Below are 14,105 nucleotides of genomic sequence, written 5' to 3'. Positions count from 1 at the left end.
GAGAAAGCGTGCAGGGTAGAGGAAAAGCAGAGAAGTCAGAAGAGGGGGAGGAAAGAGGAGGGGAAAAAAGCCCAAAGGAGACCTGTTTGTGGACTACTGTGTGACACGGGAGGCACCTCATCAACTCCTCGAGGAAATCTGGACTTGATCTTAGTTTTTGCTGAACTTGAAAATAAACTCAACCAAAAAAAAAACAAAAGAAGAAGAAGAAGAAGAAGAAGAAGAAGAAGAGGAAAATGAAGGACTTGGTGCAGTCAATAGAACTAGGGGTTTCTCACCAGCGGGGAGGAGTAACTCGACCCAGAGCTTGGCTACAGAATGAAGTAGTTCGTGTGGGACTCGCTGAACTCCTTTGCACATATGTCATGATGGTAAGACAACCCCATTACAAAAGATGTCTCCAGTGCTTCATGCTCTCACAGCTTGTTTGGTAGTAATGTGCAAAATGAAACAGCCAGGCGTGCGTCTTAAATCCATCACTCTGCTGACAGACAATCTCACCTCATTTATAAGCTCTTAGTTCTGTTTTGAACATTCTTAACCCCCACACGCCATTAATTATTAATGCTATGTACTTGACCCTGATAACCTGCTCCCTCTACCAAATACACACACGAGTTCATCTCACCGTCACATGGCTGGGGTCCTGAGTGGGGATTGGTGAGTTGAAGTGGGTGAACCCGGAAATCTAAGTTTACCAGAGGAATGGTCAGGCAGTGGGCCACATGGACAGGGCACCCAAAGTCACATGTTATCTGTCAGCTGTTACAATAGCACATGCTGAGTATGGCACAAGCATGTGAGTGTGCGCGCACACACACACACACACACACACTCGTAGGCTTTTCGTATTTTTTGAATATGGACATAAACCTGCTGTGCTTGCACTTGGGAAAGCGAGCTTACTCTTGACCTAAATACATGACTTTTTAAGGAGGAACCACATGTTTCCTGTTTCCTGAATGAATGGCTGCTGTTATTTAGTGTCAGCTGTTTTTTGTAATAGTCTCTTCAGCGGAGTCAAGAGTAAAATGAAGGAGAGGAAATGCTCATTAAAATGATCTAAACGAAACACTCTTCTTCAGCGACTTCCCGAAATTAGACTGCTCGTAAGTTTCCCCCTATAATTTGTGTCTCTTTAATGATCGTCTCTCTTTCTCTGTGTCCAGGTGTTTGGCCTAGGATCCGTGGCCCAGGTAGTGACAGGACAGGGAGCGTTTGGAGAGTACATCAGCATCAACCTGGGTTTTGGACTGGGTGTTGCCTTGGGGGTCCATGTCGGAGGGAAGGTCTCAGGTATGAGAGCTGATGTTCAAAATCAGAATCCTATGAATTCATCACACATCACCATCATCTGACACAACACCTCTCCTTGCTTTAATCCTCTGTCAGGGGCTCACATGAATGCGGCTGTGTCATTCACAATGTGCGCCTACGGCCGCCTTGCGTGGAAGATGCTGCCTCTGTATATTTTTGCGCAGCTATTGGGGTCATTTCTGGCAGCAGGGACGATTTATGCTGTATATTACGGTGAGGAGACGGTGCATGCTTGTCACTGAACACACTGAATCTTATACATTTACTTCTCCATCTCCTAATGCCAGACATATATCTAAGAGCATCTGTCTTCTCAATGTTGTTTCCATATACAGAAGCCATATATGACTACTGTGGAGGAAACCTGACGGTTACTGGTGTGAAGGCCACAGCGGGTATCTTTGCCACATACCCTGCATCGTACCTCTCCTTGCTGGCTGGATTCATTGACCAGGTAGCCATGAAACTGGATTTAAGGATCCGCACTAACCATTATCCTTACTGTACTGTTTAACACAGTTATCTTAGCACACATTTACATGTGGTGTTTGTGCTGTGTGTGTGCCAGGTGTTTGGCACAGCCATGCTGCTGCTGTGCCTCACTGCTCTGTCCGACCAGAGGAACAAACCTGCAGCAGCGGGCAGCGAGCCCGTCGCAGTGGGTCTCCTGGTGCTGCTCATTGGCATTTCCCTGGGCAGCAACAGCGGCTATGCCATCAACCCCACCAGAGACATCGCACCCAGGGTGTTCACTGCCATAGCAGGCTGGGGCGCTGATGTGTTCAGGTAGGAAGGATGTTTTGGCTCGAATGGGAGGTCGTGCTGAACATGACCTTAACTAAGTGTCAGTCAGGCACAAACATCTCTGTTAATCATTAACTGACCAAGGTTGTTTTTGCACAAACTTTAAACGATAAGCAGTATTTCAAAATCTAGACTCTATTTTCCCATTTCTCTGTGTTTAAGTGACTAATGGACACAACGGTTTTTGGGATTGGTTCCAGTATTGAGTAAGAGCTCTGCAGCCATGCAATCTGCAATGTAATCCCTCCGGCTATTGCCCCTCATTAATGTCCATCCACTAAAAGTGCTTGTTTTTGCAGGCTTGGGTTGTTATTGTTAGTGTCTGATGACATTATGGAAAGGAACTCCAAAAAGATAGACCTTTGTGTCAATAGTATAACACCTTTATGTTTATCCGGAAACAGACACTATCACCCTCTCCAAAGCCACCAGACTAACAAAATGTTTTATTTTTTATTACTGTAAACACATTTGATTAGAAGCTGACAGTCACTTAGACACAAAAACATGGGAAAATAGGGTCCTGATTAAAAAGTACTTAAATTATCCTTTAAGAGGATATTACTAGTTGTTTCTAAAAATGCAAATGGTTAAAAACTTGATTTAAATATTTCTGCAAAATAATTGTTTCTGATTATCTGTCTTTGTCTTCATAGGGCTGGAAATGGGTGGTGGTGGGTGCCTCTAGTTGCCCCCCCAATCGGTGGAGTATTGGGTGCTGGGATCTATAAGGTGTTTGTGGAAATGCACCACCGTGCCTTCTCTGAGCATGACGAGGCGCTGGTGGAGGAGGAGACTGCCCCCCTGGGGAAGAAAGAAAACATCTGTGCAAACGAATGTGTCTGAGACACGAGTGTATCCCTCATAAAGCCCTGTGAAACATTCCATGATAATGAAGGGTTAAAAGATAGACCAAAAACAAACTGCTCCAATGGGGACAGAAGGACTCAAGAGACATGGACCCAAATAGGACTTTGTAATTCCTTGGGCAATTCAAATTGAAGAGTCTGTTATAGGAAGTTAATTTCATCATCAACATCAGTTACTCATCTTGACTCAACAGGTTTACTTTTGAGAGACTGCAACACATTCAAAATACACATTAATAGATATTCTATATTTTTATTCAATACTTTGGAGCAGCCACAAACCATTATTTTCATTGTTAATTGATCTGCCTAATTTAGTCAAAGTGACACCCACAGATTGCTTTTTTTGTCCAACAAACAGTCTAAAACCCAAAGACTTCTCATTTACTATGATAAATGACAAAGAAAAGCAGTAAATCCTTACATTCAAGAAGCTGGAACTGGCAAATATTTCAAAATTTTGCTTGAAAATTGACTGAAACGACGAATTTATTATCAAAATAGTTGGCAACTAATTTTCTTTCAATCGACTAATCACTTAAACTGCTTCCCTTTGCAGCTCTAGAGATCTATGGCTTAATGTTCCTAGCTATTCTAGTTAATGTACACTGAAAACAAAATGTGCCATTTTTATACATTGAACACGAGGGATGAAAAAAAAAAAGCCAACACAATCGTCTTCTACTTCATGTTTTTATTGAGGTGATAGCAGCTGATGTAAACGTGTAAGACACAAAGACACAATCAGTAAAATAATCATCAGGAGGTTGCTTCCATGAGACAAGAAACTACAGTGTATGTAAAGAAAAGTAAACAGTCCCCATATATTGCACTTAAATAAACATTTTTTTTTTTTTTAAATCAATAAAATAGGAACAGTAGAAGTGGCTCCTCGCAGCTTGAAAGGGCAGCAGCACAACCAAAGATAATTTACACATTCATCTTTCCAAGTATCTGGTGCACAGCAGCCCAAAGCAAGAACGTGTAAATGTGTCTTGATTAACTATGTTGGAGCTTCAGAGTACTTGAACCAAAAACTTAATCCTAAATGTGTATTAGGTCTGCACAGTAGGATACCTTTTGCATTAAGAGCTCTAAATGGATAAAGCTAAGAAACGCTGGAATGTAGCCTCCTCACATCGCTTCATTGATATGGAATCATCAGAGCGGATGTTTTCAAGCAGAAATCACTACTCATTTTTATGTATGTGAAGTTTACAGAGCATCAGCAAGGGACTGCGGCGATGCGATGGCCGGTGACCGACCCCTAGCTGGATGGTTTATTGCCAGTATTTGATAATGCAACATGTAATTTGGTTGAGATTTGCATGCACCTTCAGCAGATTCAAGTGATCAACTCATTTTGAGTTTAAGACTGATACAAGTCTACACGCACTTTCACAGTATTATGTTCATTCTTCCTGTTTCCTGCAATTTTACAGTCGCATAAACATGGAATCAAGTGTAATTTACCTAAATCTGCACTTGTATAAAATACCAAGTATTGTATGTATATTTTTTCCTTGTATGATAGATAAAGCATTGAATATGTGCAAGTGACAATAATTGCAAATATAAACTAATACAGTGTCTTTATAGAGTGTAAGCGAGTCCTTGTTTGTTACAGCAGTGGTACCATTTGTTTCTACATGTCAGTATTATTTGTGCTGCGTCATCAGAGCATCATCATCTTTTATGAACTGGCTATTTTTACCACTAGATGTCACTGGTGACCACTGTGTTAAATGATGCCTCCAATAAAGAATCTATTGGTGATGCAATTGCCTGGAAAGCCTCAGTGCAACAGAAAGCCTTGTTTCTCCATCACTAACAATCAGCAGTGAACGGTAAGCAAACGTAAGATCCTCAAGATTATCACTCGTGTTTTATAATCACCTCTAACATATATTCAAGTTAGACACACATTTTCAGACCAGTGCAGCCTTGTGTTGAGCTGAAGAAAACGCTGATAATGCATCTATTTAGAAATTCGGCATTCCCAGCTTAGTTTTGGACGGGATGCTCTCATGGAGATTACAGCTGCCATCACACCAGTTACTGACTGAATAGCAGACTGCTCTTCTAAGCCATGTTTGCTGTATGGACAATAGAGTTCTTTGAAATGTTTTCCTCAGATGGGAACGGCCTCACCGCTTTGCACCAGAGTGTTTTCCTGCGCTGCCTTGGTTCTTGGCAGCGCTCCCAGAGCTGCCCTGTGTCGACTGCTTCTTCTTGAGGACGGGTACCTTGGCTTTGCCTCTGAAGGCCTTTGTAGGATCCAGTTTGTTGAGATAGGAATCTCCAGCAGGATCAGCAAAGCTATGCTCAGTGCTGAAAATCAGCGGCTGGTAAAGTGACGCCCACTGCTGTAGAGGGAAGAGGAGGCAGAGAGTTTACAATATTGTTTATAGTTATGTGGTCCAAAAACACATTATAATGTCTATTTCTAAAGTATAACTGTAGCAACTACAGAGACATTGCAACATGTTTTTACATCCGATATAGAAAATCTGTGAGGTACTAGGATTTTGCAATTTCTTTGATGGAAAATACAGCGTCAGAATATTGTGTAATTTTCTTGAAGTGTTGAATTAGCCAACATTGTAGTATATTGTATAGGGAACATTGTTTATAAACTAATATATATACCTGCAATGATTTCAAGTGTAATATTAATTGTGTAGGTTTTGAAATTATACAAAGCCTACAAAACAATTCAATACAATTCCAATTAAAAAACATAAATTAAAAACAGAATGTAATCAAGCAAACCAACTGTGTTTACTGCCAACAGTTTAACAAAGGGTTCCCGAGCCCATTTTCTTCTATCATTATATATATAACATGTTTCACAAAGTGGTGAATCTTGTCCCATACTTGCTTATGAATGACTGAGCCTTTCGAGGGCGGTCCCCTTTCATACCCAGTCATGATACCATCACCTGTCACCAATGAACTTGTTTAGGTGTTGAATGTTCAGGTGTTTGTTGAGCATTCCACAACTTTCACAGTCTTTCATTGCTCCTGTCCCAACTTGTTTGAAACGTGATGCTGGCATCAAATTAAGCATATGCTCATTAAATCAATGATATATGCCAAAGCAAACTAACACATTGTGTTTTATTCATGTTTTACAAAGCGTTCCAACTATTTGGGACTTTGGAATTGTATATAATAGGAAATTTGAAAACTAGCAGTAGGATTTATTTTTGTTGTGTAGGTGTCTTTAAACTTTTGAGTGTTGTGTCATATCGTCAAAGTGTTAAATCAGCCAACATTGCAGTATACTGTAAAATAATTCATAAAATATTATATTAAGTCATAAACCAATGACTGTAGGCTGTTTAATATTACACTTGAAGTCAACAAACCATTAATAGTAGGCCCTACAGCATAATGTATTCAACTTTTTAACTAATGGTTTGATAGATCCAGAAAGAATGCAAAAAAAAAAAAGAAATGTGAAAAACAGACAATGCAGCTAAACAGTACTAGACTAACTTACAGTTTTGCAGATGCCAGTTAAACCACAACACAGGGCCTTTGACAGAGTGACTAGACACTTTGTTACCTTGGCCTGAGGGCTGGGACCATAAGGGGTGAATGCATACTGCCATTCAGGCAGACCGAGGTGGGTGATCATCAGTCTGTAGTAGGAAGTGAAGGTTCCTGTCAGAAAATGCCAGCACAGCGAGCGGTCAAGGAACCAAATTTCACTCTGTTGGGCTACGACACCTGGAAAACACAAGGAAAGACAACTAGATGAAGAAAATAGTATTTAAACATAGGTTAGAGGCTATACATTTGAGTAGGAATAACTTTGAGCTCAACGTTTTTGTGTGGAAATATCATTAATGATGCAATTTGTGAATACAAACAGAACACCTGAGGTGCAGTTCTTGTAGACTAGGCACACTTTGCCATTCCCACCACAGGAATCCAGCTCGAAGATGCGGCTCCGGGAATCAAAATGTGGTGCAGCGGGAGCACGCCCCGTCCCTGGCAGATAGCATTAATGAATCCTGAATAAATATTTACTTTCCAATCAACATTTCATTCATTAGCCTGCTTTCTGCACAGCTGAGCACACAAACAGACTTAATCAAACTTGACATGCTGTAATTGTTGAGTTAAGCCCACATGAGGATCTGACAGGTGAGGCGCCTTACCACTTTCTGTGTTGCTCTCCTCCCAGTCCAGGTCGACCAGTGAGGGTGCATTGGGTAGAGAGAATATAGCTACTGGTTGGAGCAGTGGGCACAGCCTGGCCACACTGTTTATCATCATGCATCCTAAGGGAACGCACTCATCTGAAAGACACACAACCACACACTTATGATTGTATCACAGTGCTTAAAAAAAAAACGGCGAGGGAAATTGAATTTACCTGCATCATCTAATCTAAATAGGAGCCTTTAGTTTAAATAAATTACGACTTCTATGGTATTATTACAGGCACAACATAAACCTAATGAGGCAACCTACTGTCTAGTTTAACGCTCCAGGTTAGTGTAAATCCATCAGTTGTCAGATAGAAATCTCGCAGGTCCTCTGGCAGAATACAAGTGTTTTTCTGAGGAACAAACAGAGCAGGTTCATGTGTCAGAAACCAAACCGCATCTTTATGGTCTTTAAGGTCTAAAATGTTTCACCTGTTCCCATGACAGCAGGCTCCTCTTCTCTGCAGGCTCCCTCTCTGCAAAACGCACATCGGCCACACCCGGCATGTTCTCTGGCACAACAGGGACAAATACATTACATTCATTAACAGCCATGTAGGACGTCAGTCTGCCCGCTAGCTTGCTAGTTTCAGAGCAAAAACCATGCTACACACCGAGTATTCGAGTGATACCAAGCGTCAGTCTCTCAGCTACACCTTTAAACACCAAGCTTTCTTTCAGCTCCTCCATTTGGGAGATAGCAATTACAAATGTTTGCAAAACCCTGGGAGCATCCTCTGCAGCGACCTGCCCTGTGTCCTTCACCTCTCTCCAAACAGCTCAGCTGGCAACACACACAGGAAGCGACAAGTGCAGCTTCGACGCACGATTGACACATATAAGAGCCAATAGAAAGCTGCCTCTCTACAGATTAGCCAATTGGGTGTCCAGTTGAAGGAGAAAGGCGGGGCTACAATTCCTTAGCAACGCTTGGCTCTGTGGGAGCGGTGGCGGTTGTTTCAACATGGCGGCAGCAGCAACAAGAAGTGAAAATTCAGGGATATTTTGGATGAATGGCGGTATGCTTACTTTTGACAAACTATATTCGCTTTGTTGTCCATTACTCATTCGTATATATCTTGTAGAAAGTTAGAAAAGTTTTCGAAATAATCTCGCAAATGTTACTTTTCTGTCAACGCTAGAAAGTTGTTATTTCTGAGGAAGTGAGACAGCTAGCTTGAAGTTAGTCAGCTAACGTAACTAGTTCATTTGACTTTAACTTAGCTATCTCATTTACATTATGTGTTATAAGGAAACTCCGTGCATATAGTAGCAGTGCTTGCTGTTCTTAGTATTCAACCCGGTTAAGTTTCCAAACGCGGCTGAGCTCACAGCAATACAAAGGCCATCTGCAGTAACGTTATCTGTATAGCGAGCTTTTGTTTAGCATTTGATGGCGGCAGCTGTTTGCGAAGAACAGTAAACTAGCGAAATGTTGATTTGACATTTAGCTTCAGGAAGCAGATACTTAAATAAAATTCGTTATCTTTGACTTGTACACACAGTGTCAGATGAGGAACAGCCTTTGGCGTTTGTCCCTGGTGAGTGTCAGTGACACTGGACAATTTCTGATCACAGTATGAGATAATTGTGCGCCCCCATGTACATGTGGCATCCTCTTCTTTTGGCTCAGGTGTAGATGGAGAGGTGAAGTCTCAGACTCCTTTCAGCGTTCGACCAGGCAAAACCAGTACTTTCAGTAAAGGAGGTGTCAAGATGCGAAACAGGCATAGCACTGACAGCAAGAATAACGTCACACTAAAGAAAAGTGGCAAGAAACAGAGCCACTTCCAAAGTGAGCAGTCTGGGGCTTACACCAAGGAGAAAGTGTCTGTCCATTACAGTGCTGCTGGAGTTTCAGAGCACTCCCTCTCTCCACCCACTGGTACTTTTCACCCCTCCATACAGGTAAACAATTGTTTTTCTTTGGGCTGTTTTTCTCTACCCTCTACGAGTGTCAGATGAAGTATTTGAATGTGGAGGAAAGCATATGGATAATCTGAATACGGACTGACTTTATTTACTAGCTTCTGTTACATCTTCCTATACTTTGTACAGGCAATGTCTGAGACAAGCACAGCTAAGAGCCTGGTCTGTTTGAAGGACCTCTGTCCTGAAGATAAGCGCAGGATTGCAAACCTCATCGAAGAACTAGCCAGGTAACCAGTATTATATGCCACTGAACTCTAGGATAATGTTAAAGTTCATATGAGAAGAACAATTTAGGGTGATACCTGATTGAGATACTTAATATTGTTTTCCTGTTTTCCTTTCATACATTTCTGTCTTTTGTCCAGAGTGAGTGAGGAGAAAGAAGAATCGGTGCAGCGTTTGAAAGATGAACAGGAAAACTTTGAGCGCAAGATCCAGCAGCTGGAGCAGCAGAATGTGATCATAGCACAGGAGAGAGAGAGTATCCTTTTAAAATATCCTAACTAACAAAAACACAGTGTTACACTCTCTCACACAACACTTTTTGCAATGGTGGGGAAGCTGATTTGCTGTATTTGTCGTTTTGTTTTATTAATGAAACACTAGGGCATTTAGTATGCTTTTTTAAAGCACACTAAATAACAATACTGTTTCATAATAGAACAGTGAATCAATGCACTTGACCCATAGTGGTTTAAATTCCTCTTTTTTGAGTCACCTTCAGAGAACATGGCTATGTTTAATGATGAGACGATTGCTGTTCTAAACATTGTAGTGTGTGAACTGCTACAGTAAAATGTGGTGCACTGTGATGACGAATACAGAGGTCCCTTGCAAATTCCAGACTATGATTGGTTTGGTAGATGTTACCTAGATGTTTAAATAAGTTATGCTAGAATTTCATGAAGAGATGCACATAGCACCTGGTTTTAGGAACTAGACTGATGGCACTGTGGCACTAACATGGTTTAATTCTTTAAAGAATATCTATTGTTTTAACCGAGCAAAATGTCAAAGTGGTCCAAAAAGGTTTAACATTGAACAAAAGTGATTTCACTGATTTGATTAAAAGGAAGGACTAATCTGCAGAACCAGTTGTTGTAGTCTGTTGGCATATATCTGCAAGTTCAACAAATGTTTTATTTCAGGCTATATTTTGTTTTTTGGGCTATTCCACAAGAAAGTCTGTAGGGGGCAGTGTTGTCTTAGGTAAGGCCATGTACAGTGTTTGGCCAAGTACCTTCAATTTGATCCAAGAGACAAAGAAATAGAGCAGACTCATTTAAATTATTTGATGCCTGCTGCAGTTGTCTTTTCCAAGTGCTTGTAGCTTATCCACTGTTGTGCACAGAATCAATTTCATGGTTGGAGTCGTGGCCCGAACCATCTAAATCATTTTATCATCCAAAGATGAATTTTGATATTTACTGAGAAGACTATCACTGTATGCTTTCACCAGCATGTGCTTTTATTACCCTCCCTAAATGTTGAACGTTAACTGCAGAATATCACTCAGTTACTCCTTACAAAATGAGATCAGGTGGGTCACCAGCTGTTTTACAGATTGACTAGCATTAGGTTAAAACTGAAATTTATACAGCGATAGTATGCTATTTATTACACTACACAACCCTCCTACTGTCTTATAACAATTCTGCTCAGGTCAAATGAGAGCATGGCCAGCAGTCAATTTAGGTTAAAAACACTGCGAAATATGAAGAGTAATTGACCCGGCTGGTAAATTGCACGATTGGCAACGGCGGCGGGGAAAATTAGGAAAGCACAACTCAATTAAAGGCACTTTGGCTCGGAGACTTGGCATTTACACCAAACTTCTAAACTCCATTAAAAAGGTATTTGAGGGGAAAAAGTGTTTGGATCCAAGCACCTCAGGGGGGATAACGCAGTCTTTTAAAAGTGCGTGCAAGAGTCATGAAGGCTGTTCTCAGGCATAAGGTTCCGGCACTTCTCTGAAAGGTTAAGGAGACACCAAAGGCAAACGCACTGAATGAGAGACTTGTCAAGTTTAATTCCATTACGCCTTGGCTTATCTTATCTAACCAAGATTCAGTGTTGTCAGGGGTATAAAGAATATAGGGCTATACCTTGCCCCCGAGCCACCGAGGATGAGAGGGAAAAAGTAACCTTGATATTTGGGCTGTTCAGCTGACATTTGGAGACGACTGGCACACAGGACTGAATCCATCCTTCAGATAGGAGGGATGCCTTTTGTACTTCAAGGCATGTTGGCATGGGCAGGCGACAAGGTGGCGTTACTAACATGGTGCACCGTGTCCAGAACAAGGCACAGCAGGTGCTACAGCTAATACCATTTATTGAGTTCAAACAATTGGAGGGAATCCTGAGGCCATGGAGAGAGGGGAATAACAGGCCTGTTAGGGTATGTCATTGAAAATGCTACATGTTGTGATAGAGGATTGCCAGAGCTAAATCCATTTTTACCCTCCCATGTATTGGATGGATGACGTTTAGAATGTGGAAATCTGGTATTATCTAGTTGTTCTGTATGTGAAAAGATTGTTAGCTCTTTGTCTTTTCACAGATTAAGCCCCTAGTATTCCTTAATGTCAGCTCTGTGGGTATTGTCATGATCTGGTGTGGGTGTTGTGTATCTTCCCTTTATCCTAGGAATGAATGATGTGGTTGAAGCCATGTGCTGTGTAATGCTTACTCTATTGATTTGAGGTGTTAAAAAACAAGCTCAACTTAACTCTTTTTTTATTAAAGCTCTACTGTCTGACTACTGTTGGGCACACTGTTGTATTTTTGTGAGCCATCCATTCCATAAAGCTAAACATTAGGAAAGTTTCTAACCATGAGTGGAGTACAATGAACCAATCACAGGCTCAGTGTGAAATTGATAATGCATAATGCCTTGAATCTAGAATCAAGGACAAGTTCCGTCATTTAATCAAGTTGTTGTTGGCACATTTTTACTAAGTACATCATCTTGGATTTTTGGCTTGGTGAATTGTGGGTATGTGCATGGACGGTGACATGTTGCATAGGCAAGATCATTTCTAATGATAAATGTGTTACTTTTAAGATTCTGTCTACAAAATGAAATGGCCGTTGCATTTTAGTTGTCTTAACAGTGAAGATGGCTGAGAATAGTTGTGCTGAGGGCGCTTTTCTATATGTTTGGTCTCAATCTTAGATGCATTTTCAAAATAATTGTTCGCTGACATGCAGAGCTATTTATTGGTTTATTGTGCGCCTTGCACTCACATCCCTTCTTCAGATTCAGTAGTATTGAAGCAGTTATGTAAACTGTCTTCTTCTATTAATTCCCCATCATTGCCTCCCTACACTCACATTCATACACATCAGTCTCCACCCCCGTCTCCCTCACATTCCTGCTCAGGCTCAATCTGTTTGGCACAGTGCACTAAAGCAGGCTTTAAAATATGCCCCCCTCCTGTGCAAATTTGTTCCACCTTGAAGTGGATTTCATTATTTCATTTGAGCCCCAGTCTGACAGGGAAGTGAATCATTTTGACAGGCCCCGTCTGAAGCCTCTTCAACCCAAGCCCTTGATTCTGAGTATTTTTGGAGCAGGGGGGAGGAGTAAGTCATTGTTGGCACTTTGCAGCTCTGATGTAAACTAGGGGCTTGCAGAGTACTTGGCCCCCATTGGCTGGCGTCCAAGGCTGTGGAGGAAGCGTGTTTAGCGTGGCGACGGGCAGAGAGGTGGAATCTTATCAGTGTCGCTCCACTCGGTTCAGATTACCTAGCACTTGCTGTCCAGTGACTGTGTCAGTTTGTCAACACATTAACACACGTTACCTTCATTTATAACTATGATGCCGCAGTCATGTTAGAGCTATAGCACCGATAAAATGTATGTGTATTTTGGTTTGTTGGTTCCTGTCATACCTGGTTTATACTCCAGTGTACTGTACGCTTTATTTGTGTCTATTGGGAAACATTTGTTTTAGGCTTAAGAAATCATATGGAAATAGTGTTTTATCCGAATAATTTGAAATATGAGCAGTGTGCATTTTTCGTTTCAACACACAACTCTGTATCTTGCTGCATAAACATATTCAGTATCTCCCCCTCAATGCCCGTATTCATACTGCATAAATAGACCCACCAGCGCAGGTTTACATGATGTGATGTCCTTGTGATGTCCTTAAGCTTTCCATATAGAACTACTTCCATGGACATTATCAGTGCAGCAGTAGAGGAGCTGTAGTTGGATGGAAGGTTTCTTCACAATTTCCCAATGTTTATGGAAGCTGCTGCATCGCATTTGTCTGGTGTCTGGCGCTCAATTCTGAGTCGTTCCTGCTCTCTTCTCTTTCCCTTTGTTTCATTTCCTCAGCCTGATTGAAGTCTTCTAACAACCAAAGTGTTTTCTTACAGAGTGTTCCGCCAACTATTCCTTCAGTAAGACTCTACTTTGAACTTTGATTTTCTCTTTAAATGGGGGGCTTTTTTTGCCCAAACGAATGCTGAGAAACTCATCAGCTGGGGGAGTGGGTCTACCATCAATGAAAAGATATGACTTGGAGGAACACACTTTATGGTCAGCTTGGGTGGGTGGGAGTGTGTGTACTACTTGCTTTATTGTAGTGTTTGTGTGTGGGCTGTTTACAATGCAGGTGGGGGAATTTGTGCTCCTGTGTCTCGCTGTGTTTGTGCGTGTGTGTACTAGAAAGAGTCAGAGTGAGGTCGATTATTGAATGTGTATGAGTGTGTCTGTGTGTAGTCTTTCCATTCTCATGCTCATTATCTTTGTATGTGCTGGTGTGGTGTGCTGCTGCCACTGTCATTAGTGGGCTCCTGAGGCGCAGCAGTAGTTCCGCTCCAGATTAGTTTTCTTGTGTCTGCCAGCTCTCTGTCTGGCAGATAGCCTGGCGCGGCACTGCCCAGCTCAGCTCAACACAGCTTGGCCCGACCCAGATGGTGAAAGCTCTGTGCCACAACAACAACTTTG

General features: G+C 41.6%; 3 protein-coding genes across 6 annotated transcripts in view; 2 read left to right on the top strand and 1 right to left on the bottom strand.

The window, feature by feature from the left end:
- Positions 1-4,586, top strand: aqp7 (aquaporin 7). Its single transcript, XM_030421106.1, has 6 exons — positions 1-371; positions 1,170-1,296; positions 1,393-1,530; positions 1,653-1,771; positions 1,886-2,103; positions 2,778-4,586. Exons 1-6 carry the CDS (start codon positions 237-239, stop codon positions 2,965-2,967), a joined length of 927 nt encoding a protein of 308 aa, XP_030276966.1. The 5' UTR covers positions 1-236; the 3' UTR covers positions 2,968-4,586.
- tpgs2 (tubulin polyglutamylase complex subunit 2) lies at positions 3,668-8,028 on the bottom strand. Its single transcript, XM_030421107.1, has 7 exons — positions 7,825-8,028; positions 7,643-7,722; positions 7,476-7,563; positions 7,160-7,300; positions 6,876-6,989; positions 6,562-6,725; positions 3,668-5,356 (listed from the first exon to the last, which is right to left on the bottom strand). Exons 1-7 carry the CDS (start codon positions 7,898-7,900, stop codon positions 5,138-5,140), a joined length of 882 nt encoding a protein of 293 aa, XP_030276967.1. The 5' UTR covers positions 7,901-8,028; the 3' UTR covers positions 3,668-5,137.
- An 83-nt stretch (positions 8,029-8,111) lies between these two features.
- Positions 8,112-14,105, top strand: part of kiaa1328 (KIAA1328 ortholog) — a 31,962-nt gene continuing 25,968 nt past the window's right edge. For 2 of the 4 annotated variants that reach the window (XM_030421090.1, XM_030421087.1), the window contains exons 1-5: positions 8,112-8,229; positions 8,716-8,751; positions 8,844-9,118; positions 9,269-9,369; positions 9,508-9,623. In XM_030421090.1, coding sequence (XP_030276950.1) covers positions 8,175-8,229; positions 8,716-8,751; positions 8,844-9,118; positions 9,269-9,369; positions 9,508-9,623 — 583 coding nt within the window. In that variant the 5' untranslated portion in view covers positions 8,112-8,174. The remainder of the gene's footprint in view (positions 8,230-8,715; positions 8,752-8,843; positions 9,119-9,268; positions 9,370-9,507; positions 9,624-14,105) is intronic. The other 2 variants (XM_030421088.1, XM_030421089.1) reach the window with 2 other exon arrangements.

Source organism: Sparus aurata, chromosome 6 (assembly GCF_900880675.1).
Source record: "Sparus aurata chromosome 6, fSpaAur1.1, whole genome shotgun sequence".
Classification (NCBI taxonomy): domain Eukaryota; kingdom Metazoa; phylum Chordata; class Actinopteri; order Spariformes; family Sparidae; genus Sparus; species Sparus aurata.
The sequence above is the reverse complement of the archived record's forward strand: the minus strand, read 5'-3'. Positions and strand labels throughout refer to the sequence as shown.

Bases quoted from the DNA above. Each gene is read 5' to 3' on its own strand.
- aqp7 (XM_030421106.1), top strand. From the start codon at position 237: ATGAAGGACTTGGTGCAGTCAATAGAACTAGGGGTTTCTCACCAGCGG. The intron at 1,297-1,392 runs GTATGAGAGCTG...ATCCTCTGTCAG, and splicing joins TGTCGGAGGGAAGGTCTCAG to GGGCTCACATGAATGCGGCT. The intron at 1,772-1,885 runs GTAGCCATGAAA...TGTGTGTGCCAG, and splicing joins TGGCTGGATTCATTGACCAG to GTGTTTGGCACAGCCATGCT.
- tpgs2 (XM_030421107.1), bottom strand. From the start codon at position 7,900: ATGGAGGAGCTGAAAGAAAGCTTGGTGTTTAAAGGTGTAGCTGAGAGA. The intron at 7,301-7,475 runs GTAGGTTGCCTC...TGTGTCTTTCAG, and splicing joins CTGGAGCGTTAAACTAGACA to ATGAGTGCGTTCCCTTAGGA. The intron at 6,990-7,159 runs GTAAGGCGCCTC...GCTATCTGCCAG, and splicing joins GGAGAGCAACACAGAAAGTG to GGACGGGGCGTGCTCCCGCT.